We start from the raw sequence: 27502 nt of genomic DNA on the forward strand, positions 1-27502 counted from the left end.
GCTTCAAGAGGGCCACCATTGTTCCTGTTCCCAAGAAAGCTAAGGTAACTGAGCTAAACGACTACCGCCCCGTAGCACTCACATCCATCATCATGAAGTGCTTTGAGAGACTAGTCAAGGACCATATCACCTCCACCCTACCTGACACCCTAGACCCACTCCAATTTGCTTACCGCCCAAATAGGTCCACAGACGATGCAATCTCAACCACACTGCACACTGCCCTAACCCATCTGGACAAGAGGAATACCTATGTGAGAATGCTGTTCATCGACTACAGCTCGGCATTCAACACCATAGTACCCTCCAAGCTCGTCAACAAGCTCGAGACCCTGGGTCTCGAACCCGCCCTGTGCAACTGGGTACTGGACTTCCTGACGGGCCGCCCCCAGGTGGTGAGGGTAGGCAACAACATCTCCCCGCTGATCCTCAACACTGGGGCCCCACAAGGGTGCGTTCTGAGCCCTCTCCTGTACTCCCTGTTCACCCACGACTGCGTGGCCACGCACGCCTCCAACTCAATCATCAAGTTTTCGGACGACACAACAGTGGTAGGCTTGATTACCAACAACGACGAGACGGCCTACAGGGAGGAGGTGAGGGCCCTCGGAGTGTGGTGTCAGGAAAATAACCTCACACTCAACGTCAACAAAACTAAGGAGATGATTGTGGACTTCAGGAAACAGCAGAGGGAACACCCCCCTATCCACATCGATGGAACAGTAGTGGAGAGGGTAGCAAGTTTTAAGTTCCTCGGCATACACATCACAGACAAACTGAATTGGTCCACTCACACAGACAGCATCGTGAAGAAGGCGCAGCAGCGCCTCTTCAACCTCAGGAGGCTGAAGAAATTTGGCTTGTCACCAAAAGCACTCACAAACTTCTACAGATGCACAATCGAGAGCATCCTGGCGGGCTGTATCACCGCCTGGTACGGCAACTGCTCCGCCCTCAACCGTAAGGCTCTCCAGAGGGTAGTGAGGTCTGCACAACGCATCACCGGGGGCAAACTACCTGCCCTCCAGGAAACCTACACCACCCGATGTTACAGGAAGGCCATAAAGATCATCAAGGACATCAACCACCCGAGCCACTGCCTGTTCACCCCGCTATCATCCAGAAGGCGAGGTCAGTACAGGTGCATCAAAGCTGGGACCGAGAGACTGAAAAACAGCTTCTATCTCAAGGCCATCAGACTGTTAAACAGCCACCACTAACATTGAGTGGCTGCTGCCAACACACTGACAATGACACTGACTCAACTCCAGCCACTTTTTAATAATGGGAATTGATGGGAAATGATGTAAATATATCACTAGCCACTTTAAACAATGCTACCTTATATAATGTTACTTACCCTACATTATTCATCTCATATGCATACGTATACACTGTACTCTATATCATCGACTGCATCCTTATGTAATACATGTATCACTAGCCACTTTAACTATGCCACTTTGTTTACATACTCATCTCATATGTATATACTGTACTCGATATCATCTACTGTATCTTGCCTATGCTGCTCTGTACCATCACTCATTAATATATCCTTATGTACATATTCTTTATCCCCTTACACTGTGTATAAGACAGTAGTTTTGGAATTGTTAGTTAGATTACTTGTTGGTTATTACTGCATTGTCGGAACTAGAAGCACAAGCATTTCGCTACACTCACATTAACATCTGCTAACCATGTGAATGTGACAAATAAAATTTGATTTGATTTGATAAATACTGGAGGCTGAGACAGGAGGGGTCAGGAGACACTGTGGCCCCATCCGAGGACACCCCCAGACAGGGCCAAACAGGAAGGATATAACCCCACCCACTTCGCCAAAGCACAGCCCCCACACCACTAGAGGGATATCTTCAACCACCAACTTACCATCCTGAGACAAGGCTGAGTATAGCCCACAAAGATCTCCGCCATGGCACAACCCAAGGGGGGGGGGCACCAAACCCAGACAGGATGACCACATCAGTGAATCAACCCACTCAGGTGACGCACCCCTTCCAGGGACGGCATGAGAGAGCCCCAGTAAGCCAGTGACTCAGCCCCTGTAATAGGGTTAGAGGCAGAGAATCCCAGTGGGAAGAGGGGAACCGGCCAGGCAGAGACAGCAAGGGCGGTTCGTTGCTCCAGAGCCTTTCCGTTCACCTTCCCACTCCTGGGCCAGACTACACTCAATCATATGACCCACTGAAGAGATGAGTCTTCAGTAAAGACTTAAAGGTTGAGACCGAGTTTGCGTCTCTGACATGGGTAGGCAGACCGTTCCATAAAAATGGAGCTCTATAGGAGAAAGCCCTGCCTCCAGCTGTTTGCTTAGAAATTCTAGGGACAATTAGGAGGCCTGCGTCTTGTGACCGTAGCGTACGTGTAGGTATGTACGGCAGGACCAAATCAGAGAGATAGGTAGGAGCAAGCCCATGTAATGCTTTGTAGGTTAGCAGTAAAACCTTGAAATCAGCCCTTGCTTTGACAGGAAGCCAGTGTAGAGATGCTAGCACTGGAGTAATATGATCAAATTCTTTGGTTCTAGTCAGGATTCTAGCAGCCGTATTTAGCACCAACTGAAGTTTATTTAGTGCTATATCCGGGTAGCCGGAAAGTAGAGCATTGCAGTAGTCTAACCTAGAAGTGACAAAAGCATGGATTAATTTTTCTGCATCATTTTTGGACAGAAAGTTTCTGATTTTTGCAATGTTACGTAGATGGAAAAAAGCTGTCCTTGAAATGGTCTTGATATGTTCTTCAAAAGAGAGATCAGGGTCCAGAGTAACGCCGAGGTCCTTCAGTTTTATTTGAGACGACTGTACAACCATTAAGATTAATTGTCAGATTCAACAGAAGATCTCTTTGTTTCTTGGGACCTAGAACAAGCATCTCTGTTTTGTCCGAGTTTAAAAGTAGAACGTTTGCAGCCATCCACTTCCTTATGTCTGAAACGCATGCTTCTAGCAAGGGCAATTTTGGGGCTTCACCATGTTTCATTGAAATGTACAGCTGTGTGTCATCCGCATAGCAGAAAGTTAACATCATGTTTTCGAATAACATCCCCAAGAGGTAAAATATATAGTGAAAACAATAGTGGTCCCAAAACGGAACCTTGAGGAACACCGAAATTTACAGTTGATTTGTCAGAGGACAAACCATTCACAGAGACAAACTGATACCTTTCCGACAGATAAGATCTAAACCAGGCCAGAACTTGTCCGTGTAGACCAATTTGGGTTTCCAATCTCTCCAAAAGAATGTGGTGATCGATGGTATCAAAAGCCGCACTAAGGTCTAGGAGCACGAGGACAGATGCAGAGCCTCGGTCCGATGCCATTAAAATTTCATTTACCACCTTCACAAGTGCCGTCTCAGTGCTATGATGGGGTCTAAAACCAGACTGAAGCATTTCGTATACATTGTTTGTCTTCAAAAGTATGTGCATCGGTGCTGACAGGTGTATAACATCGAGCATGAACAGCTATACAATCTCCATAGACAAACATTGTCAGTAGAATGGCCTTACTGAAGAGCTCAGTGACTTTCAACGTGGCACCGTCATAGGATGCCACCTTTCCAACAAATCAGTTCGTCAAAGTTCTACCTTGCTAGAGCTGCCTCGGTCAACTGTAAATGCTGTTATTGTGAAATGGGAAATTCTAAGCGCAACAACGACTGAGCCACTAAGTGGTAGTTCACACAAGCTCACAGAACGGGACCGCCGAGTGCTGAAGTGCGCAGCACGTAAATATAATCTGTCCTCGGTAAGAACGCTACTTGCCCAAATGGATAGTGCCAACTGTAAAGTTTGGTGGCGGAGGAATAATTTTCATGGTTTGGTCTTGGCCCCTTAGTTGCAGTGAAGAGAAATCTTAATGCTACACCATACAATGACATTCTAGACAAAACTGTGCTTCCAACTTTGTGCCAAAAGTTTGCGGAAGACCCTTTCCTGTTTCAGCATGACAATGCCCCCGTGCATAAAGCGAGGTCCGTAAAGAAATGGTTTGTCAAGATCGGTGTGGAAGAACTTGACTGGTCTGCACAGAGCCCTGACCTCAACCCCATTGAACACCTTTGGGATGAATTGGAATGCAGACTGCGAGCCATTCCTTATCAGCCACAAGACCCCACTAATGCTCTTGTGGCTGAATGGAATCAAGTCCCCACAGCAATGTTCCAACATTTAGTGGAAAACCTTTCCAGGAGCGTGGAGGCTGTAATAGCAGCAAAGGGAGGACCAACTCCATATTAATGCCCATGATTTTGGAAGGAGATGTTTGACGAGCAGATGTCCACATATACAGTGCATTCAGAAAGTATATAGACCCCTTGACTTTTTCCACATTTTGTTACGTTACAGCCTTATTCTTAAATTGATTAAAACAATTGTTTCCCTCATCAATCTACACAACCACCCAATTTATTCAAAATTAAAAAATGGAAATATCTAATTTACATAAGTATTCAGACCCTTTACTCAGTACTTTGAAGCACCTTTGGTAGTGGGTATGACGCTACAAGCTTGGCACACCTGTATTTGGGGAGTTTCTCCCTTTCTTCTTTCCAGAGCCTCTCAAGCTCTGTCAGGTTGGATGGGGAGCATCGCTACACAGCTATTTTCAGGTCCGAAAAGTGCTGTAATTTCTTAACAGTTCACCCGATATGGATGAAAATATCCTCAAGTGAAAGCTGACAGTCTGCACTTTAACCGTATAGTCATTTGTATCATTTCAAATCCAAAGTGCAGGAGTATTGAGCCAAAATAAGAAAACATGCTTCACTGTCCCAGTAATTACGGAGGGCACTGTATATACAATACCAAAAATTAAGATCTGATCATTTGAACAAGACATTAACTCCATGTGTTCAAAGGCTAAATATAGTACAATATCAAAACCTCATATTGTAGATAAATGCTTTGGCCGGTAAAAAATGTCCATCAGTAAGCTCAGAGAACAAGTGAACCAAAGGAAATTGTACATTTCTGTTATGGACATGAATGGTTTCAATCTGATTGGGTTTATGAGTAATAAACCCGTAGCAGACATGTTTTTCTTTGGCATTTCATTCATTGTCTTATGGTTTGACACAGACCACCTTAGTGTTTAGACAATTATTTAACAATGCCTATTGTCCATGCTTTTGGAGTATTAGAGAAGAAACAAATTCAAATCGACTCCTATTAGTAATGTGGAGACAAAGGGTGCTGTTGAATTTAGTCACACTCTGTTCAGACTGTGTAGTGGCTGTCAGACTTGGCCATTAGACTTAGTCATTTGAGTTGTCATCTTCAATGTCTTCCATCCCTGGGCACTCTTCATTAACCTTTGCTGGTAACAAGTGAAACGGCACACAGTGTTGTGTGCAGCGGGATTGAATTCTATGTGCGGCCAACACAAAAAAGGCTTGCATTTCCTTCTACTACTAACAGCCCTGATACATTGGAAAGCACAGTAAAGAAATATTCTGAGTGGTTAAAATGCAACAGTGTTAGACAGTCACAGTAGCAGCTTTGTTGGGCTGTATTGCTCAACCTTATTATATCTGCTATTGCTGCTTCTCTGTTATGTTTACTTCTCCTTTCTTACGTTGATCAGAAGAGACCCCAGTCTGCATGGGGCCAGACTAAGCAACAAGGCCAGGGTCTCATTCAACATAAGAGAGGGAGGATGTTGGAGAGAGTGCAGAGGGTATGAGGAGATGGCAGAGAACAGTGGAGGAGAGGAGAGGGTGTGAGGAGATGGCAGAGAACAGGAGAGGAGAGGGTGTGAGGAGATGGCAGAGAACAGTGGAGGAGAGGAGAGGGTGTGAGGAGATGGCAGAGAACAGGAGAGGAGAGGGTGTGAGGAGATGGCAGAGAACAGGAGAGGAGAGGGTGTGAGGAGATGGCAGAGAACAGGAGAGGAGAGGGTGTGAGGAGATGGCAGAGAACAGGAGAGGAGAGGGTGAGAGGAGATGGCAGAGAACAGGAGAGGAGAGGGTGAGAGGAGATGGCAGAGAACAGGAGAGGAGAGGGTGTGAGGAGATGGCAGAGAACAGGAGAGGAGAGGGTGTGAGGAGATGGCAGAGAACAGGAGAGGAGAGGGTGAGAGGAGATGGCAGAGAACAGGAGAGGAGACTGTGTGAGGAGATGGTAGAGGAGAGTGTGAGAGGAGATGGCAGAGAACAGGAGAGGAGAGGGTGAGAGGAGATGGCAGAGAACAGGAGAGGAGACTGTGAGAAGATGGTAGAGGAGAGTGCAGAGAACAGTAGAGGAGAGGGCAGAGAATAGGAGAGGGTGTGAGGAGAGGCTGTGAGGGGATGGCAGAGAACAGTAGAGGGGATGGCAGAGAACAGTAGAGGATATGGTAGAGAACAGTAGAGGATATGGTAGAGAACAGTAGAGGATATGGTAGAGAACAGTAGAGGATATGGTAGAGAACAGTAGAGGATATGGTAGAGAACAGTAGAGGATATGGTAGAGAACAGTAGAGGATATGGTAGAGAACAGTAGAGGATATGGTAGAGAACAGTAGAGGATATGGTAGAGAACAGTAGAGGATATGGTAGAGAACAGTAGAGGATATGGTAGAGAACAGTAGAGGATATGGTAGAGAACAGTAGAGGATATGGTAGAGAACAGTAGAGGAGATGGTAGAGAACAGTAGAGGATATGGATGGCAGAGAACAGTAGAGGAGATGGTAGAGAACAGTAGAGGATATGGTAGAGAACAGTAGAGGATATGGTAGAAACGGTAGAGGATATGGTAGAGAACGGGAGAGGATATGGTAGAGAACAGGATATGGTAGAGAACGGTGAGGATATGGTAGAGAACGGTAGAGAACAGTAGAGGGGATGGCAGAGAACAGTAGAGGGGATGGCAGAGAACAGTAGAGGATATGGTAGAGAACAGTAGAGGATATGGTAGAGAACAGTAGAGGACATGGTAGAGAACAGTAGAGGATACAGAGAACAGTAGAGGATATGGTAGAGAACAGTAGAGGATATGGCAGAGAACAGTAGAGGATATGGCAGAGAACAGTAGAGGATATGGCAGAGAACAGTAGAGGATATGGCAGAGAACAGTAGAGGATATGGCAGAGAACAGTAGAGGATATGGCAGAGAACAGTAGAGGATATGGTAGAGAACAGTAGAGGATATGGTAGAGAACAGTAGAGGATATGGTAGAGAACAGTAGAGGATATGGTAGAGAACAGTAGAGGATATGGCAGAGAACAGTAGAGGATAGTGGCAGAGAACAGTAGAGGATATGGCAGAGAACAGTAGAGGATATGGCAGAGAACAGTAGAGGATATGGCAGAGAACAGTAGAGGATATGGCAGAGAACAGTAGAGGATATGGCAGAGAACAGTAGAGGATATGGTAGAGAACAGTAGAGGATATGGTAGAGAACAGTAGAGGATATGGTAGAGAACAGTAGAGGGGATGGCAGAGAACAGTAGAGGGGATGGCAGAGAACAGTAGAGGGGATGGCAGAGAACAGTAGAGGGGATGGCAGAGAACAGTAGAGGGGATGGCAGAGAACAGTAGAGGGGATGGCAGAGAACAGTAGAGGGGATGGCAGAGAACAGTAGAGGGGATGGCAGAGAACAGTAGAGGGGATGGCAGAGAACAGTAGAGGGGATGGCAGAGAACAGTAGAGGGATGGCAGAGAACAGTAGAGGGGATGGCAGAGAACAGTAGAGGGGATGGCAGAGAACAGTAGAGGGGATGGCAGAGAACAGTAGAGGGGATGTCAGAGAACAGTAGAGGGGATGTCAGAGAACAGTAGAGGAGGTGGCAGAGAACAGTAGAGGAGAAGGTGTGAGGAGATGGCAGAGAACAGTAGAGGAGAGGGTGAGGAGATGGCAGAGAACAGGGGAGGAGAGAGTGAGGAGATGGCAGAGAACAGTGGAGGATAGGGTGTGAGGAGATGGCAGAGAACAGTAGAGGAGATGGTAGAGAGCAGGAGAGGGTGAGAGGAGATGGCAGAGAACAGTAGAGGAGAGGAGATGTGTGAGGAGATGGTAGAGACCATTTGATTTGATTTTGATTTGAGACCAGGAGAGCAGGAGAGGGTGAGAGGAGATGGCAGAGAACAGTAGAGGAGAGGGTTTGAGGAGATGGCAGAGAACAGTGGAGGAGAGGGTGTGAGGAGATGGCAGAGAACAGTAGAGGAGAGGGTTTGAGGAGATGGCAGAGAACAGTAGAGGAGAGGGTTTGAGGAGATGGCAGAGAACAGTAGAGGAGAGGGTGTGAGGAGATGGTAGAGGAGAGGGTGTGAGGAGATGGCAGAGAACAGTAGATGAGATGGTAGAGAACAGTAGATGAGATGGTAGAGAGCAGGAGAGGGTGAGAGGAGATGGCAGAGAACAGGAGAGGAGAGGGTGTGAGGAGATGGCAGAGAACAGTAGAGGAGTGGAGAGGGTGTGAGGAGATGGCAGAGCAGAGGGTTTGAGGAGAGGGCAGAGGAGAGGGAGTGAGGAGATGGCAGAGGAGAGGGTGTGAGGAGAGTAGAGAATAGGAGAGGGAAAGAGTAGCAGTCACAAGAAAGGCATTGGTCTGCTAAACGACCACTGACGGCAGGTGAGTCATCATGTCCCCTGACTACTTCCTTCGCTCCCCCTCGTTCTCTCGCTTCCCTCCTGAATACATATTTAACCTCCTAGGTCTGAGTATCAGACCATACTGCAAAATAGGTCCTCCTTGCTGGTACTGTCAGTGTGCAGACAGCCACTTCTCTTTCCCCCCATTCCCTCTTACATTTTTGGTGTAGTGTACTTTGAATGGAATAGGGTGCCATTTGGGACACACTCTCTGTCTTATGCAATCCCAGGGTGGCACCACTCCATCCAATCAGAGAGCAGTGAGGAAGTGGTCTCATGTAAAACCAATGTTTTTGTTTGAACCACAGAAAAAGAGAAGAGCTAAATGAGTGTTAGTGATCACTGCTGACCGGAGGACTGGTTCAATTGGAGGCCTGCAATATTTTCTACTCACCGCCTCAGAGATGCGTACACTATATGACCAAAAGTATGTGGACACCTGCTTGTTGAGCATCTCCTTCCAAAATCATGGGCATTAATATGGAGTTGGTCCACCTTTTGCTGCTGTAACAGCCTCCAATCTTCTGGGAAGATTTTCCACAAATAATTGGACAATTAATGTGGGGACTTGCGTCTAATCAGCCACGAGCATTAGTGATGTCGGGCACTGATGTTGGGCAATTAGGCCTGGCTCGCAGTCGGCGTTCCATTTAATCCCAAAGGTGTTAAATGGGGTTGAGGTCAGGGCTCTGTGCAGGCCAGTCATGTTCTTCCACACCAAGCTCGATAAACCATTTCTGTATGGAACTCTTTGTGCATGTGGGCTTGCTGAAACAGGAAAGGGCCACAAAGTTCGAAGCACAGAATCGGCTGGAATGTCATTGTATACTATAGCGGTAAGATTTCCCTTCACTGGAACTAAGGGGCCTAGCCCGAACCATGAAAAACAGCCCCCGGCCATTATTCACCCTCCACCAAACTTTACAGTTGGCACTATGCATTGGGGCAGGAAGCCTATGACGGCGCCACGTTGAAAGTCATTGAGCTCTTCAGTAAATCTATTCTGCTGCCAATTTTTCTCTTTGGAGATTTTATACACCTATCAGCAACGGGTGTGGCTGAAATAGTCCACTAATTTGGAGTGTCCACATACTTTTGTATAAATAGTGGTCAGCCAAATGGCTCTTTGTCCAGACCAACATTAGCCTGAATGTGCACTGTTGGGTGGATAACATAACATTCTAGGACATTGGCTAACAGTCATATGTTTGCTTACGCACATTGTTACGAGTGTATGTAAATTAATTACTAAGTCAAGGTAATGGGATTTTCCATAGTGTATACTGTACGCACTAAAGTAGAAAACAGTGAGGCATTATCAGGACGCGCACACTCATGTCTCTGTGGAGAGACATTTAGATTTTTGCAATTTGAAGCATTTGTCTATTTCAAGATTACAATGAAACTTTGTCAAGCCTTCAATTACAGGAATCAAAATGACCTTTAAAATAGAATAGATACTTTATTGTCCATTTTGGACAGTTTAATGACAGTTGATTATTGTTTTATATGATTTGACATGAGCTGTTTTTATTAGATGGCTGTTATAGCTAGTGAAATCACATACTGTGTATTGAATTAAATAACAACCATGTTTCTCATGGTTGAAATCATATAACAATACTTGTGCGACTGCTTGCATGGTTAGCCGGCTGTGGTGTAAGGGTGTGTTTGTGTCACACTGTGTGAAACTGGGCTATAATAAGCAGACCTGGTGATATCCAGGTATAGCCAGGTATATTTTTCTTTACTATTTGGTGAAGGAAGGTTCAGGAAACACTTTCAACAATGAATACCTAATTAACATTGCATTGAAGAAGATTAGGGTGCTATGCTATGAGAATGTGAGAGCAACAGCAATTATTGTTTTATTATCTTTCATAAATTCAATTAGAAGGTGTAATGAGGGTCATTTTGTTCAGCCCATACGTCTTGGTTACATAATGGGGTGTTGTGACTAGAAGGAAGGGGAGGAAGCCAGGGAGGAAGCCAGACAGGAAGTGAAAAAAGAGAGTGAAAGTGGGGTTCATGTACAGTTAGTTGCACAGACAAACACCCAGCATCAGGCTAAACACGTTCAACTCCACTATAAAAACACAACAGCAGACTTCAACCAGATGTGAACTACTCAGGATAACACCTAACTCTCAAAGGCCTCCTGACTTCAGATCCTGGAATGGCTCTTTGATGTTGTCAGCACAATGCCTCGATAATGAAGGGGGCTGTGCTTTTTACTGGTTTGCTCTCCTCTGTGTCTTTCTCACTTAAACACCCACAGCCCCCGAGAGCCGCCCCCTTCCATTACAATAGTTGGATTTTCAAATCAACCCCCGAGGAAGAATAAACAAACATTTGAGATGGCTGTAGCGTAGCAGGGCCGTTACATGTTATAACTGCTACGTAACGGTCCCTCTTGTACCCTAACAGCAGGGCAGTGTGTCAGCAGCGAGGGGGTTGGAGGCCGGTGATGCGGGCGCTCACGCAGATAAATGGGGCTTTTGGCTCTGACCTCATCGCCCTCCTGCTCCTCTCTCCTCACTGACAGACAGGCGCGCTGGAACTGCACCGCCCGAGGAGGTCATGTACTCGTCCAGGAGGCTAGGGGGCACGGGGTCGAGTCCTAGGGGTGTGGGGGTAACAGTGATGTGCCCATGCTCAACGGGGTGAACTGAGGCTTGTGTCGGTACTATGAGGCTGACCTGCGGCCAACTGACCTGACCCGCCCGGTCAGAACACACACTGTGCATTGCAGGGAGGGAGTGAGAGGGGGGGGCTAATGCGTGACTGACAATCTAGCTAGCACTCTCTTTATTGCTGTCTCGTGTTTGCTCTGACCGCAGAAGCAGGTTACATGTCACTTCTCCCCACAGAAACAAGGTACTGCAGGTACCTATATGATAGCTCAATATACAATACATGCATTACTCTATAGACCAGGACGCAACCTCTATTGGCTGGAGTAATTCTCAAACAGTGGAAAATCACATTCAGGGAGAACTCTTTGATGTCTCCATTCCATTCCCACCTTGTGACGATGTCAGACCATGAAAATAGAAACCTGCTATTTGACTCATGCATGACTAGAGGCATACTGATGTGCTATTGGTTTTGAGTAGTCAAGTGTAAAATGTAAAGTACATTATGAAGTCATTGTCTGGTACATAAGTTTCTAGCCACTTGTTTTTTTAACATCAGCATGAACATACACTTTGCCCTGTTAATGTCCTCTTTCTCTCTCTCTCTCCAGCGCTGAAAAGTCCAGCTGCCTTCCACGAACAGAGACGAAGTTTAGAGCGAGCGCGGGTGAGTTTCTCTTCATACTCCTCTCACTCTTTGTGGTGTCTGTCAGATGAACACTTTTAAACTGACCCTCAACGGTGAACTGGTTAAAAAGTTAATCATTTCTCCCCTTCTCTCTTCCTCTTTTCTCTTCCTCTTCTCCCCTCTCCCAGACTGAAGACTACCTAAAGAGGAAGATCCGAAGTCGGCCGGAGAGGTCGGAGCTGGTCAGGATGCACATTCTGGAGGGTGAGTTTCTCAGACAGCGCCCCCTCCCTGAGCCACAGGGTGCTGCACCTGAAAAATGTAGGCTACAAAATAAATTCCCTCAATTGTTTGCTCTTCCATTCCATTAGCTGATATTGAGTGCCATAACTGGTATCTGTGCTGTGTGCTTGTACCTTCGTATCTGCATCATTACATAAGCATTGATGTTGAAACTCACAGCTTTGATTTCCTGGTTCCCTGATAAAGATCACGTGCCTGATGGTTGTTGGCTGGCTAACCCGCTGTGTGCTGTGTGTTCAGAGACGTCGGTGGAACCCTCCCTCCAGGCCAAACAACTGCAGCTGAAGAGGGCCCGTCTGGCTGACGACCTCAACGACAAGATCTCCCACCGGCCCGGCCCCATGGAGCTCATTCACAAGAACATCCTGCCTGTGCACAGCAGCATCAAACAAGCCATCATAGGTAACTAAAGCAGCAGCATCAAACAGGCCATCGTAGGTAACTAAAGCAGCAGCATCAAACAGGCCATCGTAGGTAACTAAAGCAGCAGCATCAAACAGGCCATCGTAGGTAACTAAAGCAGCAGCATCAAACAGGCCATCGTAGGTAACTAAAGCAGCAGCATCAAACAGACCATCATAGGTAACTAAAGCAGCAGTATCAAGCAGGCACAGTACCACTCCATATTATGTAGCCACACTAGAAAATGAGCTCTCATGATCACTACACTATTCTATAATTTCAACAGCATCAAACATGTTATTGTAACAAGTCCTCCATTCCACAAGCCCAATGTTTCCAATTGCCACAATTCACAAATTCGCTCACTAGTGTGACGTGAACATCTGCTGAATAAGCAAAAATAGTTCACCCAGTGACACACTATATGAAGGTCATCAGGAACCGGTACTGAATAAAATCTCATATGAACTCTGCTCACACCGGACCCAGTCACACGTCATATAAATACTGTGCATCTGTGTGTGTCTCAGTGTACAGTGCGTTCGGAACGTATTCAGACCCCTTGACATTTTGTTACGTTACAGCCTTATTCTAAAATGGATTCAATAGTCGCCCCCCCCTCAATCTACACACAATGGCCCATAATGACAGCAAAAACAGGTTTTTAGAAATGTTTGCTAATTAATTAAAAATAAACTGCAATATCACATTTATATAAGTATTCAGACCCTTTGCTCAGTACTTTGTTGAAGCACCTTTGGCAGTGATTACAGCTTCAAGTCTTCTTGGGTATGATGCTACAAACTTGGCACTCCTATATTTGGGGAGTTTCTCCTATTCTTCTCTGCAGATCCTCTCAAGCGCTGTCAGGTTGGATGGGGAGCATCGCTGCACAGCTATTTTCAGGTTTCTCCATAGATGTTCGATCGGGTTCAATCTGGGCTCTTGCTGGGCCGCTCAAGGACATTCAGAGACTTCCCAAAGCCCCTCCTGCCTTGTCTTGGCTGTGTGCTTAGGTCGTTGTCCTGTTGGAAGGTGAACCTTCGCCCCAATCTGAGATCCTGAGCGCCCTGGAGCAGGTTTTCATCAAAGATCTCTTTGTGCTTTGCTCCGTTCATCTTTCCCTCAATCCTGACTAGTCTCCCAACCCCTGCCGCTGAAAAACATCCCTACAGCATTATGCTGCCACCACCATGCTTCACCTTAGGGATGGTGCCAGGTTTCTTCCAGACAGAACGCTTGGCATTCTGGCCAAAGAGTTCAATCTTGGTTTCATCAGACCAGAGAACCTTGTTTTTCATGGTCTGAGAGTCTTTGGGTACCTTTTGGCAAACTCCAAGCGGGCTGTCATGTGCCTTTTACTGAGGAGTGGCTTCAGTCTGTCCACTCTACCATAAAGACCTGATTTGGTGGAGTGCTGCGAACATGGTTGTCCTTCTGGAAAGTTATCCCATCTCCACAGAGGAACTCTGGAGCTCTGTCAGAGTAACTATTGGGTACTTGGTCACCTCCCTGACCAAGGCCCCTCTCCCCTGATTTGGCTGGGCGGCCAGCTATAGGAAGAGTCTTGGTGATTCCAAAAATGTTCCATTTAAGAGTGATGGAGGCCACTGTGTTTTTAGGGACCAGAAATATTTTGGTACCCTTCCCCAGATCTGTGGATCTACACAATTCTGTCTCTGAGCTCTACAGACTATTCCTTCGACCTCATGCCTTGGTTTTTGCTCTGACATGCACTGTCAACTGTGGGGCCTTATATAGACAGGTGTGTACCTTTCCAAATCATGTCCAATCAATTGAATATACCACAGGTGGACTACAATCAAGTTGTAGAAACATCTCAAGGATGAACAGTGGACTAGCCGTCCACTGAATACTTAAACAAAAATACCTTATTACATAAGTTTAATACATTTGCAAACATTTCTAAAAAAAACTGTTTTTGCTTTGTCATTATGGGGTATTGTGTGTACATTGCTGAGATAAAAAAAAATGGAATCCATTTTAGTATAAGGCTGTTAACGTAACAAAATGTGGGAAAAGTACTTCTCGAATACACTGTGAATGCACTGTATGCGTGTTAAAACGTGAGAACCTCTGCTCGTCCCTCCTGGCCATCTCCTCCTCCAGTCAAAATAAGCATATTGATGTTCAAGTTTGTGTTCTCCCACCATGCCCATCTATAAGGGCATTGCCTGTCTTCAGATGCTTCTAAGCTGCTGCCAAGCATGGAGATATCATTCTTAACCTTAGATATGTATTTACACACATACTGTACATTCATGACTCTGATGAGCAGGGGCTAACCTCTTTGCCCACCTCCCTACTGCGGGCCCCTCATGGGCGCAAATTATATTAATATTATTAAACTAATGTTTGTTCGCATTTATGTGTTCACGCTTCACAGAAACATGTTGATTTCAGTTTCACACGACACTATAAAATGTGAGAGTGTCAGTTTGTGTGGGTGTGTGGCTGTGTGTGTGCACGCATCAAGACATGACTTGGCACAGTTGGTTGGATTATTATTAGTAAATGTATTGCCACACCAGACTTCACATAACAGGTAGTCTCTACTGTGCTGTTAAACCGTGAGATAAATGAGATGAATGAGCATGGTTCAATCTCAGGGGATTACCCCGGCTGTCAGTGGTTCTTAATAACAACAATCAAATTACAGGCAGTCGTATCCACAACCATCCAGAACAGGGACATGACCTCAACCTGTGCTGCTTTCCACACGCTTAGCCACACACACACACACACACGCGGTGGTGCAAAGGGGAAGCCATCACATGGTTCAGGAAGAGAATGAATCAAACCCCATATTGGTTATTCATCATCTCCCACTGATGGGAAATGAATAGCCAACGGTGCTCGCTGAGCGCTCCAACTGCCTGCCTCCTGTAAATAAAAGATCCATAATGGTCTTTATCAAAGGCGTGGGGATGTACCAGCCATATACAATGTGATGATAAAACCCTGGGCCCAGCAGGCCTCCATCTCCTCCTGCTGCCTGCCTGCTGCCACTGCAGGAATCTCTGTTGATGCTTGCTGACTGACTGACTGGCTGCTGAGAGGAATGATGGCAGGGCTAATTTTGACACAAAGCCTGGCTTTTTAAAATTTTACATGGCTCTCTCTCACTACATCACAACAACGATGACTGAACTGTCGTTATTCTACTTTCTCTCACTGTTTATCTCCCTCTTTCCCCCCCTTCTCTCTTCACTCTTTTGTTCCGTCTTCTCTTCATCCCTCTTTCTCTCCCTCAGAGACAGACTTCCCCAAGGTTGCTGGGGAGATATCCTCCTTTGATGAGGACAGTAGTGATACTCTCTCCCCTGAGCAGCCCATTGGTCAGGAGTCTCCGCTGGGCCACGGCCCTCTGCCCTCTCCCCCCGACGTCCTAGCTTGCAACAGCACCCCCACACAGTTTCTCACTCAGGTTCCTCCGCCACCCCCTCCTCTTCCTCCCTTCTATGGGCCCTGCCAACCAGTGAAGTTGAGCAATGGGACAGCAGTTCTGAGAACCGGCCCTGCACTGATCAAGGTTAGTGGCAGCTGTCACAGCTAATTCTGAGTATTGTCCCAAAGTCCATTGTATTATTAGTTTAGCATTACTTCTGTTGTTAACAGTAGACTAGTCCCGTGTTTAATCCACTACGTTTCAATGATTCTTCCCCCTGCAGTCCCAGCCAAAGCCCACCTCAGAGCGCCCCCCTCAGCGATCCAAGAAGCCCAAGGACAACAAGCCCAAGGTGAGGAAGCTGAAGTACCACCAGTACATCCCCCCGGACCAGAAGGCCGACCACGAGCCGCCCCCTCAGCTGGACTCCACCTACGCCAAGATCCTCCACCAGCAGCAGCTCTTCCTCCAGCTGCAGATCCTCAACCAGCAGCAGCAACACTACAACTACCACACCATCCTTCCTGCACCACCCAAGTGAGTGTGTGTGTGTGTGTTTGCGTGTGTGTGTATACAACTGCTTCACATACCCATCAACTCCAGCCTTTATCCTATCATCGTTTTGACTCTCGTTTTTTTTTCTCCAGACCACTAACAGATCAACCACCTCCCACCAATGGCCCCTCTCCTTCTCCGGCCGTGCCCGCCCCCTCGACATCCTCCTCCAGTCAAAGTGCACCAAGCCGGCAGAATGTCACACATGTGGGAGGGGCCACACCAGGTTCTTTGCCTCCTAACCTGGACGACCTGAAGGTCAGTAAAAGCCGTTGCATTTATCAAGAGTTGACTGTGTTGACAAAACCAACTGTGTGTCTAAACATTTCACATTCTGACACCTTCTTTTGTCCTCCAGGTGGCTGAACTGAAGCATGAGCTCAAACTGCGGAGCTTGCCTGTATCAGGCACCAAGAATGACCTCATCGAGCGGTTGAGGAACTACCAGGCTCAGCAGAACAGTCGGGGTGGTGGTAGTGCAACAACTACAACAGCAGGGGGTGCCACAGGGTCAGGGGCCGGAGCTTCCAAAACCAACCACCCAACACAACAACAACAAAAACAACTACTAAAACAGCAGCAACAACAACTTTCCCAACACCAGGCCCTTTCGTCGGTGGTCCACCAATCAGGAGATGCAGGTGTGGTAACCTTGGCAACCTTCCCGTTCATGACCACTGCTCCACAGCAGATCATGCACTTTGGCAGCACTAGCTCCTCCCCACCAGTCTCTCCTGCCCCCTCGGACCGCTCGCTAGCTGGGATGAGTCCAGATGAGACGAGCTGTAATGGAGACTCATTTGGGGAGATGGTAGGTCTCCTTTCTATATCAGATGTGTCCTTGCTTTTAAAAAAATATGTTTTTATAGTGCCCAGATATCAGGTTGTATGGTTTGAATCTTGAGACTACTTTTCTCTTTCCAAATAGGTAAGCTCTCCCCTCACCCAGCTAAGCCTCCATCCCTCCCCACAGCACCGTGGCACTATCAAAGAGGAGTTGAGTGGCTCGGCCCCAACAGCCTGCCAATTCTCCATGGCTGCTCTGCAGAAACGCCTGCAAGTAGCACCCCCGTCTGTGAACAAGGACCAGATGCTGCAGGAGAAGGACAAGCAGATCGAGGCGCTGACGTGCATGCTAAGACAGAAACAGCGGCTGGTGGAGACCCTGCGCGTCCAGCTGGAACAGGGCAAGAGAGGGGGCCGGGACGCCCCCCCAGAACCCCTGGGCCTTGTCAGGGTGAAGGAAGAGCCCCCAGACATCCCCAGCATCCCCTCCACATTTTGCCCCATTGTCCGCTCTCCGACTCCTTCCCAGTGCCACATGGAGGTCACCAAGATGACCATCAAACAGGAGGTCAGGGATGTGGAAGAGGCCTTGGAGCCGTCCTTGGAAGCCCCACCTCAGCAGGTGCAGCTGGAGAAGATCCAGGCACAGCAGCTGGAGCAGCTGAAGGTGCAGCAGACGCAGCAGATCAACGCGCTGCAGCTGGCACAGCAGCAGGCCCTGCAGCAGCTGCTCCTACAGCAGAACCAGCAGAATCTGCAGAAACACCGCTCACAGCAGAGGAAGAAGAAGTCCCACAAGCAACAGCTCAAGCAGCAGCAGCAGCTACTGTCCCAACAACAACAGCAGATACAATCAAAGAACCAACAGCTGTTACAGTCAAAGCATCAACAACAGCAGATATTACAGGCACAACAACAACAGCAGCAGCAGATATTCCAGGCACAACAACAACCACAGCAGCTGAAGTCACAACAGGTCAGTGGCAGTCAAAACAGCTCAACGGCTTGTCACAACAAGAGCTGCAGACAGTGACAGCAAAACAATTGTGATCCCAGTCAAAATAGTCAGTGTGTCACCTTGTGTTAGTCTCTCACTGACTAATGCCTTTGGTCTCTTCCAGGTGTCTCAGATGTTCCTCAATCAGCAGTCGCGCTCCACCACTTCCTTCCCCTTGGATCTCCTCAAGACACACTCCACACCTACCCTGGTGACAGACAGCAATGGCAACCATTTCCTCATCGCACTAACCAATCACTGTGCCGAGAGCCAAGGGAGTGATATGCCACAAGGCACTCCACAGGGCAAAGCATCCAATCGCATCATACTGCAGGTAAACATTTAAATCCCACTTTCACTCAAACCTAATGTTTTTGTTTAAGGACTCCTTGTGCTGCTTACTTTTCTTCTCACGCTATTTCTCTCCTTGGTCTAACCAGAGACTGCAGTCAACTCCCACCAAGCTGCCCAGCCAATCCCCTCTTCAGTTGTCCAGCAGTGACACCCAATCAAAACCGAAAACTCAACCAGGCCTCGTGAAACAGCCAACCAGAAAGGTAAGGGAAAGTTTCTAAAAGCCTGATATGTAGGATGTCCATTGAACAGCAGTCAACTGACTGGCTTGTTGCTAATGTCCCATTAAGTGAGAGAGTCATTCAGAAATGCCTCGGTGACTCCAATAATCGGCTGTGTTATGTGAATTAATGATGTAAACCCTGTAATATGCTGACAGAATCCTTGATGTATATCAAATCAAATTTTATTTGTCACATACACATGGTTAGCAGATGTTAATGCTAGTGTAGTGAAATGCTTGTGCTTCTAGTTCCGACAATGCAGTAATAACCAATCTAACTAACAATTCCAAAACTACTGTCTTATACACACAAGTGTAAGGGGATAAAGAATATGTACATAAAGATATATGAATGAGTGATGGTACAGAGCGGCATAGGCAAGATACAGTAGATGGTATCAAGTACAGTATATACATATGAGATGATTATGTAAACAAAGTGGCATAGTTAAAGTGGCTAGTGATACATGTATTACATAAAGATGCAGTAGATGATATAGAGTACAGTATATACGTATACATATGAGGGTATGTAAATAATAATAATAATGTAGGGTATGTAAACATTATATTAGGTAGCATTGTTTAAAGTGTCTAGTGATATATTTTACATCATTTCCCATCAATTCCCATTATTAAAGTGGCTGGAGTTGAGTCAGTGTGTTGGCAGCAGCCACTCAATGTTAGTGGTGGCTGTTTAACAGTCTGATGGCCTTGAGATAGAAGCTGTTTTTCCAGTCTCTCGGTCCCAGCTTTGATGCACCTGTACTGACCTCGCCTTCTGGATGATAGCGGGGTGAACAGGCAGTGGCTCGGGTGGTTGTTGTCCTTGATGATCTTTATGGCCTTCCTGTAACATCGGGTGGTGTAGGTGTCCTGGAGGGCAGGTAGTTTGCCCCCGGTGATGCGTTGTGCAGACCTCACTACCCTCTGGAGAGCCTTACGGTTGTGGGCGGAGCAGTTGCCGTACCAGGCGGTGATACAGCCTGCCAGGATGCTCTCGATTGTGCATCTATAGAAGTTTGTGAGTGCTTTTGGTGACAAGCCGAATTTCTTCAGCCTCCTGAGGTTGAAGAGGCGCTGCTGCACCTTCTTCACGATGCTGTCCGTGTGGGTGGACCAATTCAGTTTGTCTGTGATGTGTATGCCGAGGAACTTAAAACTTGCTACCCTCTCCACTACTGTTCCATCGATGTGGATAGGGGGGTGTTCCCTCTGCTGTTTCCTGAAGTCCACAATCATCTCCTTAGTTTTGTTGACGTTGAGTGTGAGGTTATTTTCCTGACACCACACTCCGAGGGCCCTCACCTCCTCCCTGTAGGTCGTCTCGTCGTTGTTGGTAATCAAGCCTACCACTGTTGTGTCGTCCGCAAACTTGATGATTGAGTTGGAGGCGTGCGTGGCCACGCAGTCGTGGGTGAACAGGGAGTACAGGAGAGGGCTCAGAACGCACCCTTGTGGGGCCCTAGTGTTGAGGATCAGCGGGGTGGAGATGTTGTTGCCTACCCTCACCACCTGGGGGCGGCCCGTCAGGAAGTCCAGTACCCAGTTGCACAGGGCGGGGTCGAGACCCAGGGTCTCGAGCTTGATGACGAGCTTGAAGGGTACTATGGTGTTAAATGCCGAGCTGTAGTCGATGAACAGCATTCTCACATAGGTATTCCTCTTGTCCAGGTGGGTTAGGGCAGTGTGCAGTGTGGTTGAGATTGCATTGTCTGTGGACCTATTTGGGCGGTAAGCAAATTGGAGTGGGTCTAGGGTGTCAGGTAGGGTGGAGGTGATATGGTCCTTGACTAGTCTCTCAAAGCACTTCATGATGACGGAAGTGAGTGCTACGGGGCGGTAGTCATTTAGCTCAGTTACCTTAGCTTTCTTGGGAACAAGAACAATGGTGGCCCTCTTGAAGCATGTGGGAACAGCAGACTAGGATAGGGATTGATTGAATATGTCCGTAAACACACCAGCCAGCTGGTCTGCGCATGCTCTGAGGGCGCGGCTGGAGATGTCGTCTGGGCCTGCAGCCTTGCGAGGGTTAACACGTTTAAATGTTTTACTCACCTCGGCTGCAGTGAAGGAGAGGCTGCATGTTTTGGTTGCAGGCCGTGTCAGTGGCACTGTATTGTCCTCAAAGCGGGCAAAAAAGTTATTTAGTCTGCCTGGGAGCAAGACATCCGGGTCCGTGACGGGCTGGTTTTCTTTTTGTAATCCGTGATTGACTGTAGACCCTGCCACATACAGTGCCTTGCGAAAGTATTCGGCCCCCTTGAACTTTGCGACCTTTTGCCACATTTCAGGCTTCAAACATAAAGATATAAAACATATATATATATGTATTTTTTTGTGAAGAATCAACAACAAGTGGGACACAGTCATGAAGTGGAACGACATTTATTGGATATTTCAAACTTTTTTAACAAATCAAAAACTGAAAAATTGGGCGTGCAAAATGATTCAGTCCCTTTACTTTCAGTGCAGCAAACTCTCTCCAGAAGTTCAGTGAGGATCTCTGAATGATCCAATGTTGACCTAAATGACTAATGATGATAAATACAATCCACCTGTGTGTAATCAAGTCTCCGTATAAATGCACCTGCACTGTGATAGTCTCAGAGGTCCGTTAAAAGCACAGAGAGCATCATGAAGAACAAGGAACACACCAGGCAGGTCCGAGATACTGTTGTGAAGAAGTTTAAAGCCGGATTTGGATACAAAAAGATTTCCCAAGCTTTAAACATCCCAAGGAGCACTGTGCAAGCGATAATATTGAAATGGAAGGAGTATCAGACCACTGCAAATCTACCAAGACCTGGCCGTCCCTCTAAACTTTCAGCTCATACAAGGAGAAGACTGATCAGAGATGCAGCCAAGAGGCCCATGATCACTCTGGATGAACTGCAGAGATCTACAGCTGAGGTGGGAGACTCTGTCCATAGGACAACAATCAGTCGTATATTGCACAAATCTGGCCTTTTATGGACGAGTGGCAAGAAGAAAGCCATTTCTTAAAGATATCCATAAAAAGTGTCGTTTAAAGTTTGCCACAAGCCACCTGGGAGACACACCAAACATGTGGAAGAAGGTGCTCTGGTCAGATGAAACCAAAATTGAACTTTTTGGCAACAATGCAAAACGTTATGTTTGGCGTAAAAGCAACACAGCTCATCACCCTGAACACACCATCCCCACTGTCAAACATGGTGGTGGCAGCATCATGGTTTGGGCCTGCTTTTCTTCAGCGGGGACAGGGAAGATGGTTAAAATTGATGGGAAGATGGATGGAGCCAAATACAGGACCATTCTGGAAGAAAACCTGATGGAGTCTGCAAAAGACCTGAGACTGGGACAGAGATTTGTCTTCCAACAAGACAATGATCCAAAACATAAAGCAAAATCTACAATGGAATGGTTCAAAAATAAACATATCCAGGTGTTAGAATGGCCAAGTCAAAGTCCAGACCTGAATCCAATCGAGAATCTGTGGAAAGAACTGAAAACTGCTGTTCACAAATGCTCTCCATCCAACCTCACTGAGCTCGAGCTGTTTTGCAAGGAGGAATGGGAAAAAATGTCAGTCTCTCGATGTGCAAAACTGATAGACATACCCCAAGCGACTTACAGCTGTAATCGCAGCAAAAGGTGGCGCTACAAAGTATTAACTTAAGGGGGCTGAATAATTTTGCACGCCCAATTTTTCAGTTTTTGATTTGTTAAAAAAGTTTGAAATATCCAATAAATGTTGTTCCACTTCATGATTGTGTCCCACTTGTTGTTGATTCTTCACAACAAAATACAGTTTTATAACTTTATGTTTGAAGCCTGAAATGTGGCAAAAGGTCGCAAAGTTCAAGGGGGCCGAATACTTTCGCAAGGCACTGTACCTCTTGTGTCTGAGCCGTTGAATTGAGATTCTACTTTGTCTCTATACTGACGCTTAGCTTGTTTGATTGCCTTGCGGAGGGAATAGCTACACTGTTTGTATTTGGTCATATTTCCAGTCACCTTGCCCTGATTAAAAGCAGTGGTTTGTGCTTTCAGTTTCACGCGAATGCTGCCATCAATCCACATTTTCTGGTTTGGGAATGTTTTAATCGTTGCTTTGGGAACGACATCTTCAACGCACGTTCTAATGAACTCGCACACCGAATCAGCGTATTCGTCAATGTTGTTGTCTGACGCAATACGAAACATATCCCAGTCCCCGTGATGGAAGCAGTCTTGGAGTGTGGAATCAGATTGGTCGGACCAGCGTTGAACAGACCTCAGCATGGGAGCTTCTTGTTTTAGTTTCTGTCTGTAGGCAGGGATCAACAAAATGGAGTCGTGGTCAGCTTTTCCGAAAGGAGGGCGGGGCGGGGCCTTATATGCGTCGCGGAAGTTAGAATAGCAGTGATCCAAGGTTTTGCCAGCCCTGGTTGCGCAATCGATATGCTGATACAATTTAGGGAGTCTTGTTTTCAGATTAGCCTTGTTAAAATCCCCAGCTACAATGAATGCAGCCTCAGGATGTATGGATTCCAGTTTGCAAAGAGTCAAATAAAGTTCGTTCAGAGCCATCGATGTGTCTGCTTTGGGGGGAATATATACGGCTGTGATTATAATCGAAGAGAATTCCCTTGGTAGATAATGCGGTCGACATTTGATTGTGAGGAATTCTAAATCAGGTGAACAGAAGGACTTGAGTTCCTGTATGCTTTTGTGACCACACCACGTCTCATTAGCCATAAGGCATACGCCCCCGCCCCTCTTCTTACCAGAAAGATGTTTGTTTCTGTCGGCGCGATGCGTGGAGAAACCAGCTGGCTGCACCGACTCCGATAGCGTCTCTCCAGTGAGCCATGTTTCCGTGAAGCAAAGAACGTTAGTCTCTGATGTCCCTCTGGAATGCTACCCTTGCTCGGATTTCATCAACCTTGTTGTCAAGAGACTGGACATTGGCGAGAAGTATACTGGGGAGTGGTGCACGATGAGCCAGTCTCCGGAGTCTGACCAGAAGACCGCTACGTTTTCCCTCTTTTACGAAGTCGTTTTTATGGGTCGCCGCCTGGGATCCATTCCGTTGTCCTGGGTGAAAGGCAGAACACAGGATCCGCTTCACGAAAGTCATATTCTTGGTCGTACTGATGGTGAGTTGACGCTGCTCTTATATTCAGTAGTTCTTCTCGACTGTATGTAATGAAACCTAAGATGACCTGGGGAACTAATGTAAGAAATAACACGTAAAAAAAACAAAAAACTGCATAGTTTCCTAGGAACGCGAAGCGAGGCGGCCATCTCTGTCGGCGCCATGCCCTGGACAGCATGGATTGGCTGATAACTAATGCAATGTAATAGTGATTATTATTCTGGTAATTGCTGTAATGATATTCCTCATCTTTGTGATTTATGTTTTAAGCTCAGAATGAAGATTTCAGCTCATTTGCATCTCAGCTAATTAAGATTTATCTCCCATTTTGCTTAGGGACAGAAGGCGGGGCTGCAGATGTCAACCAATCACTCCCCAGGGGTCGCGCTCTCCTTCTCTGCCCCGCCCAATCTCCAGCCTTTCTTCCCCAATGATGACTCCTCCCCTTCGGAAAAAGACACCTCCCCCTCTCCTCCAGCTCAAACGGTAATTGTGACCTTGTTAAAACTTGTACTATTATTGTGGTTCTCTAAAGGGACAAGTTAATAGTATACATATTTAAGACATGAGAACATTGTTCTATTTCCATCAGGAGGATTTGAGTCCAGGTCTTGACCATGAACCCCTGTTCAGCCCTCCTTCTCCCAAACAGACGCCCTCCCCTAACCCACCGGATGACAAGGTAACCCACGCCTGGTTGTCTCTCTGTTTCTATGTTTGTGTCTCATTATGGACAACCATGCCAAGACTCTTGCTCTTCTGTATTCACCTCTCAACTCAGTGGCTGTGTCAGGACTTACTCTTCTCCCTGTGTCTTGCTCCCAGGATAATGGATCCACCCAGCATATGGACGACCTCTTCGACATCCTGATTCAGACAGGAGGTGAGTGTTGAATGGCGATAGAAGAAGAGCTCCTCCTGGTTTCCTGATTCAATATTTGTCTCCTACTGGTTGACATTTCTTCTCTCTCCTCCTCTCCCAGAAATCTCCGCCACCTTCAAACCGGCGCCTGACCCTTCCCTGGCGCGATTGCGCCCCAACACCCCTTCCCCTTCCCACTCTCAGGCCCCCTCCCCTCTCCAGCTGCAACTCCACTTCTCGCCCTCCACCCCTCCCGAACCCGAGACCCACCAGCCAGACCAAGGGGAGGAGGAGGAGCTGCAGGCGCCGGCCACCGATGATCAGGACGTAAGCAACACAGGAAGTGGACGTCTGGAGGACTTCTTGGAGAGCACCACGGGCAAACCCCTCCTGGGTGTGGAGCCTGGTGGGCCCCTGACCCTGATTGACGACCTTCACAATCAAATGCTAAGCACCCCCAGCATCCTGGACCACACATCCTCGCCCATGGACACCTATGAGCTGTCAGGCTACCCGGCCAACCCCCCTGGCCTGGACTTCGGAGACCATGCCCTGGACAGCATGGATTGGCTGGATATCACCATGGGAGGGGCGAGCAACGAGATTGCAGGGCTCGCCCCACTGGGTCCCCTGGGCCCCCACACTCCCCCCAGCGTCTTCTCAGCAGACTTTCTGGACAGTTCAGACCTGCAGCTCCACTGGGACTCCTGCTTATAGCCCTGGACAGTCTTAGTGTCATCCACACGGTTGGATGCGGATGTTACGTTGTCAAACTCTTTCTCTCTTTTCTCAACGACTCAAAAACACACGGGCTCTACTGCACTCTGAACTCAGTCCCTCTTACTGAATAACACTTTGATAGATTTATTATGTGCAAACCCTTACATTCTATAAGGCAAGGCCCTCTTACACGCGTAGCTTATACAGTAATACCTTTGTTAACAAACCCTGCGGACTGTAGTTGATGATGCTCCTTCATCTGAGCCAGTCAACAGCTTACCGTAGCTACCGATCTAGACTATTGTCTACGTTTATTATTGCCCTTAGTAGTATTAGTAATAGTATGGCGATATTGTAACAATGTTGAACCAGTAATGTGAGAACAAGACAATAATCACATCTGTCTAGCAGCTTTAGGGTTAAAAAAAAAAAAACACAACTTATTTTCATGAGAACTTTAGAGGAGATGATCAGGGAAGCCAAGGTGAAGGAGAATCAAGTAGCTATTTGTTAGCATGAATGCATGCAGGAGTCAGACCGTGGCTCCAGTGTAGCAGTCTGGTGACCGCAGCTCTGACTGAGTAGGAGAACTGCAGGAGGAGCCCGGTACAGAGGAGAGACACACAGACAGTGACATTTGACTATGATATATTTTTTCCCATAATATGGGGTGTATTTTGGAATATATTTGAAAATGCCAGGAAACATGATTTCATGTTTTAGAACACGTGGTCTTACCCTCTTAGCTTTAATGATATTGCTATAGAACATTATGACAGGCGTGATAGGATTTGATATATTTGATAAAAATGAGAACCTGCTTTTTTTTAACAGAGGTATTGCTGCTACGTAGTCTACTTGATCTCCCTTGGACGTAGGTTCATTTTCATAGACACACAAAACTATATGTCAGCCAGTACTGTAGCTAACGTAAGTTATGGTTAAGAGATTGCAAAGATGGGAATGTTTGTTTCATTTGAACCTATATAAGCAATTAAGTATGCAGAGATGACGTGTATACTGTAGTCCACTCCATCAATTATAGTGATGCCTACAGAACCAGGAGCCGCATTGGTGAATCACGAATGTTGTGTTATCATTTTGGGTGCCCCTTAACATCGTGACTGTATTATTATTCATATGTACTGTATCAGTACCTTTGCCAAACAATTTTTTAATAAAGTCCTGCCTATAAATTCTTGCTGTAATATACCAATTTAGACACTGAAAATGTAATGCAGTTATTTTTTTGACTTGACTGTTTTTCCATTTTAGGCAACGGAGCACTACGAAGTACATGGTTTACTGTGACATTCTGTCAACAGTGTGAACTCTGTATCCGGAGTTAGAAAACCCATTTTGTATTTTATTGAACCTTATTTAACTAGGCAAGTCATTTAAGAACAAATTGTTTCCCGGGCCAAACCCGGACGACGCTGGGCCAATTGTGTGCCGCCCTATGGGACTCCCAATCACGGCTGGATGTGATAGTCTGCATTTGCACGGCCTCAGACTCGCACAACACTGCACCCACACATGTGCACATGCTCTATTTTGAGCATCGCTTGCTTGTTTGAATGTATTATCCTTTTCATGGTTTGTTGCATATCACCACAAACATACATTCAAGTTTTGCTTCTCTCTCACTTCTCCTGTTTGTGTGTTTGTGGTGGGGGCGGACAGGCAGTTCCTGTCCAGTATATCCTCCTCTTTTTGCCCTAATGGTGGCCTGACTGGTGCTGTTGAATGGAAAACCCTCCATGGTAGAGGGATTGTAGACCAGTCAGCCCCGATCTGCTGTATTAGGGATTCTGAAATGCTCAATTTTAAGTTGTCAACACTTGAGGGATTTGGGGATTGCTCTGGGGAGGGAAACTGGTTCAATTTGATAACTTGTGGTTTACAG

At 46.7% G+C, this 27502-nt stretch overlaps 1 protein-coding gene across 7 annotated transcripts in view; it reads left to right on the forward strand.

Annotated features, from left to right (window-relative positions):
• LOC112225755 (myocardin-related transcription factor B) overlaps positions 1 to 26957 on the forward strand; it is a 54491-nt gene extending 27534 nt beyond the window's left edge. For 6 of the 7 annotated variants that reach the window (XM_042307144.1, XM_042307143.1, XM_042307145.1 and 3 more), the window contains 14 exons: positions 11847 to 11902; positions 12052 to 12127; positions 12353 to 12568; positions 15844 to 16121; positions 16261 to 16514; positions 16625 to 16790; positions 16891 to 17343; positions 17461 to 18294; positions 18440 to 18649; positions 18756 to 18872; positions 24351 to 24500; positions 24607 to 24696; positions 24840 to 24897; positions 24998 to 26957. In XM_042307144.1, the coding sequence (XP_042163078.1) occupies positions 11847 to 11902; positions 12052 to 12127; positions 12353 to 12568; positions 15844 to 16121; positions 16261 to 16514; positions 16625 to 16790; positions 16891 to 17343; positions 17461 to 18294; positions 18440 to 18649; positions 18756 to 18872; positions 24351 to 24500; positions 24607 to 24696; positions 24840 to 24897; positions 24998 to 25593 (3554 nt within the window). In that variant the 3' untranslated portion in view covers positions 25594 to 26957. The remainder of the gene's footprint in view (positions 1 to 11846; positions 11903 to 12051; positions 12128 to 12352; positions 12569 to 15843; positions 16122 to 16260; positions 16515 to 16624; positions 16791 to 16890; positions 17344 to 17460; positions 18295 to 18439; positions 18650 to 18755; positions 18873 to 24350; positions 24501 to 24606; positions 24697 to 24839; positions 24898 to 24997) is intronic. The other variant, XM_042307147.1, reaches the window with a different exon arrangement.
• Positions 26958 to 27502: the final 545 nt, after the last annotated feature.

Source organism: Oncorhynchus tshawytscha, linkage group LG27 (genome assembly GCF_018296145.1).
Source record: "Oncorhynchus tshawytscha isolate Ot180627B linkage group LG27, Otsh_v2.0, whole genome shotgun sequence".
NCBI lineage: Eukaryota > Metazoa > Chordata > Actinopteri > Salmoniformes > Salmonidae > Oncorhynchus > Oncorhynchus tshawytscha.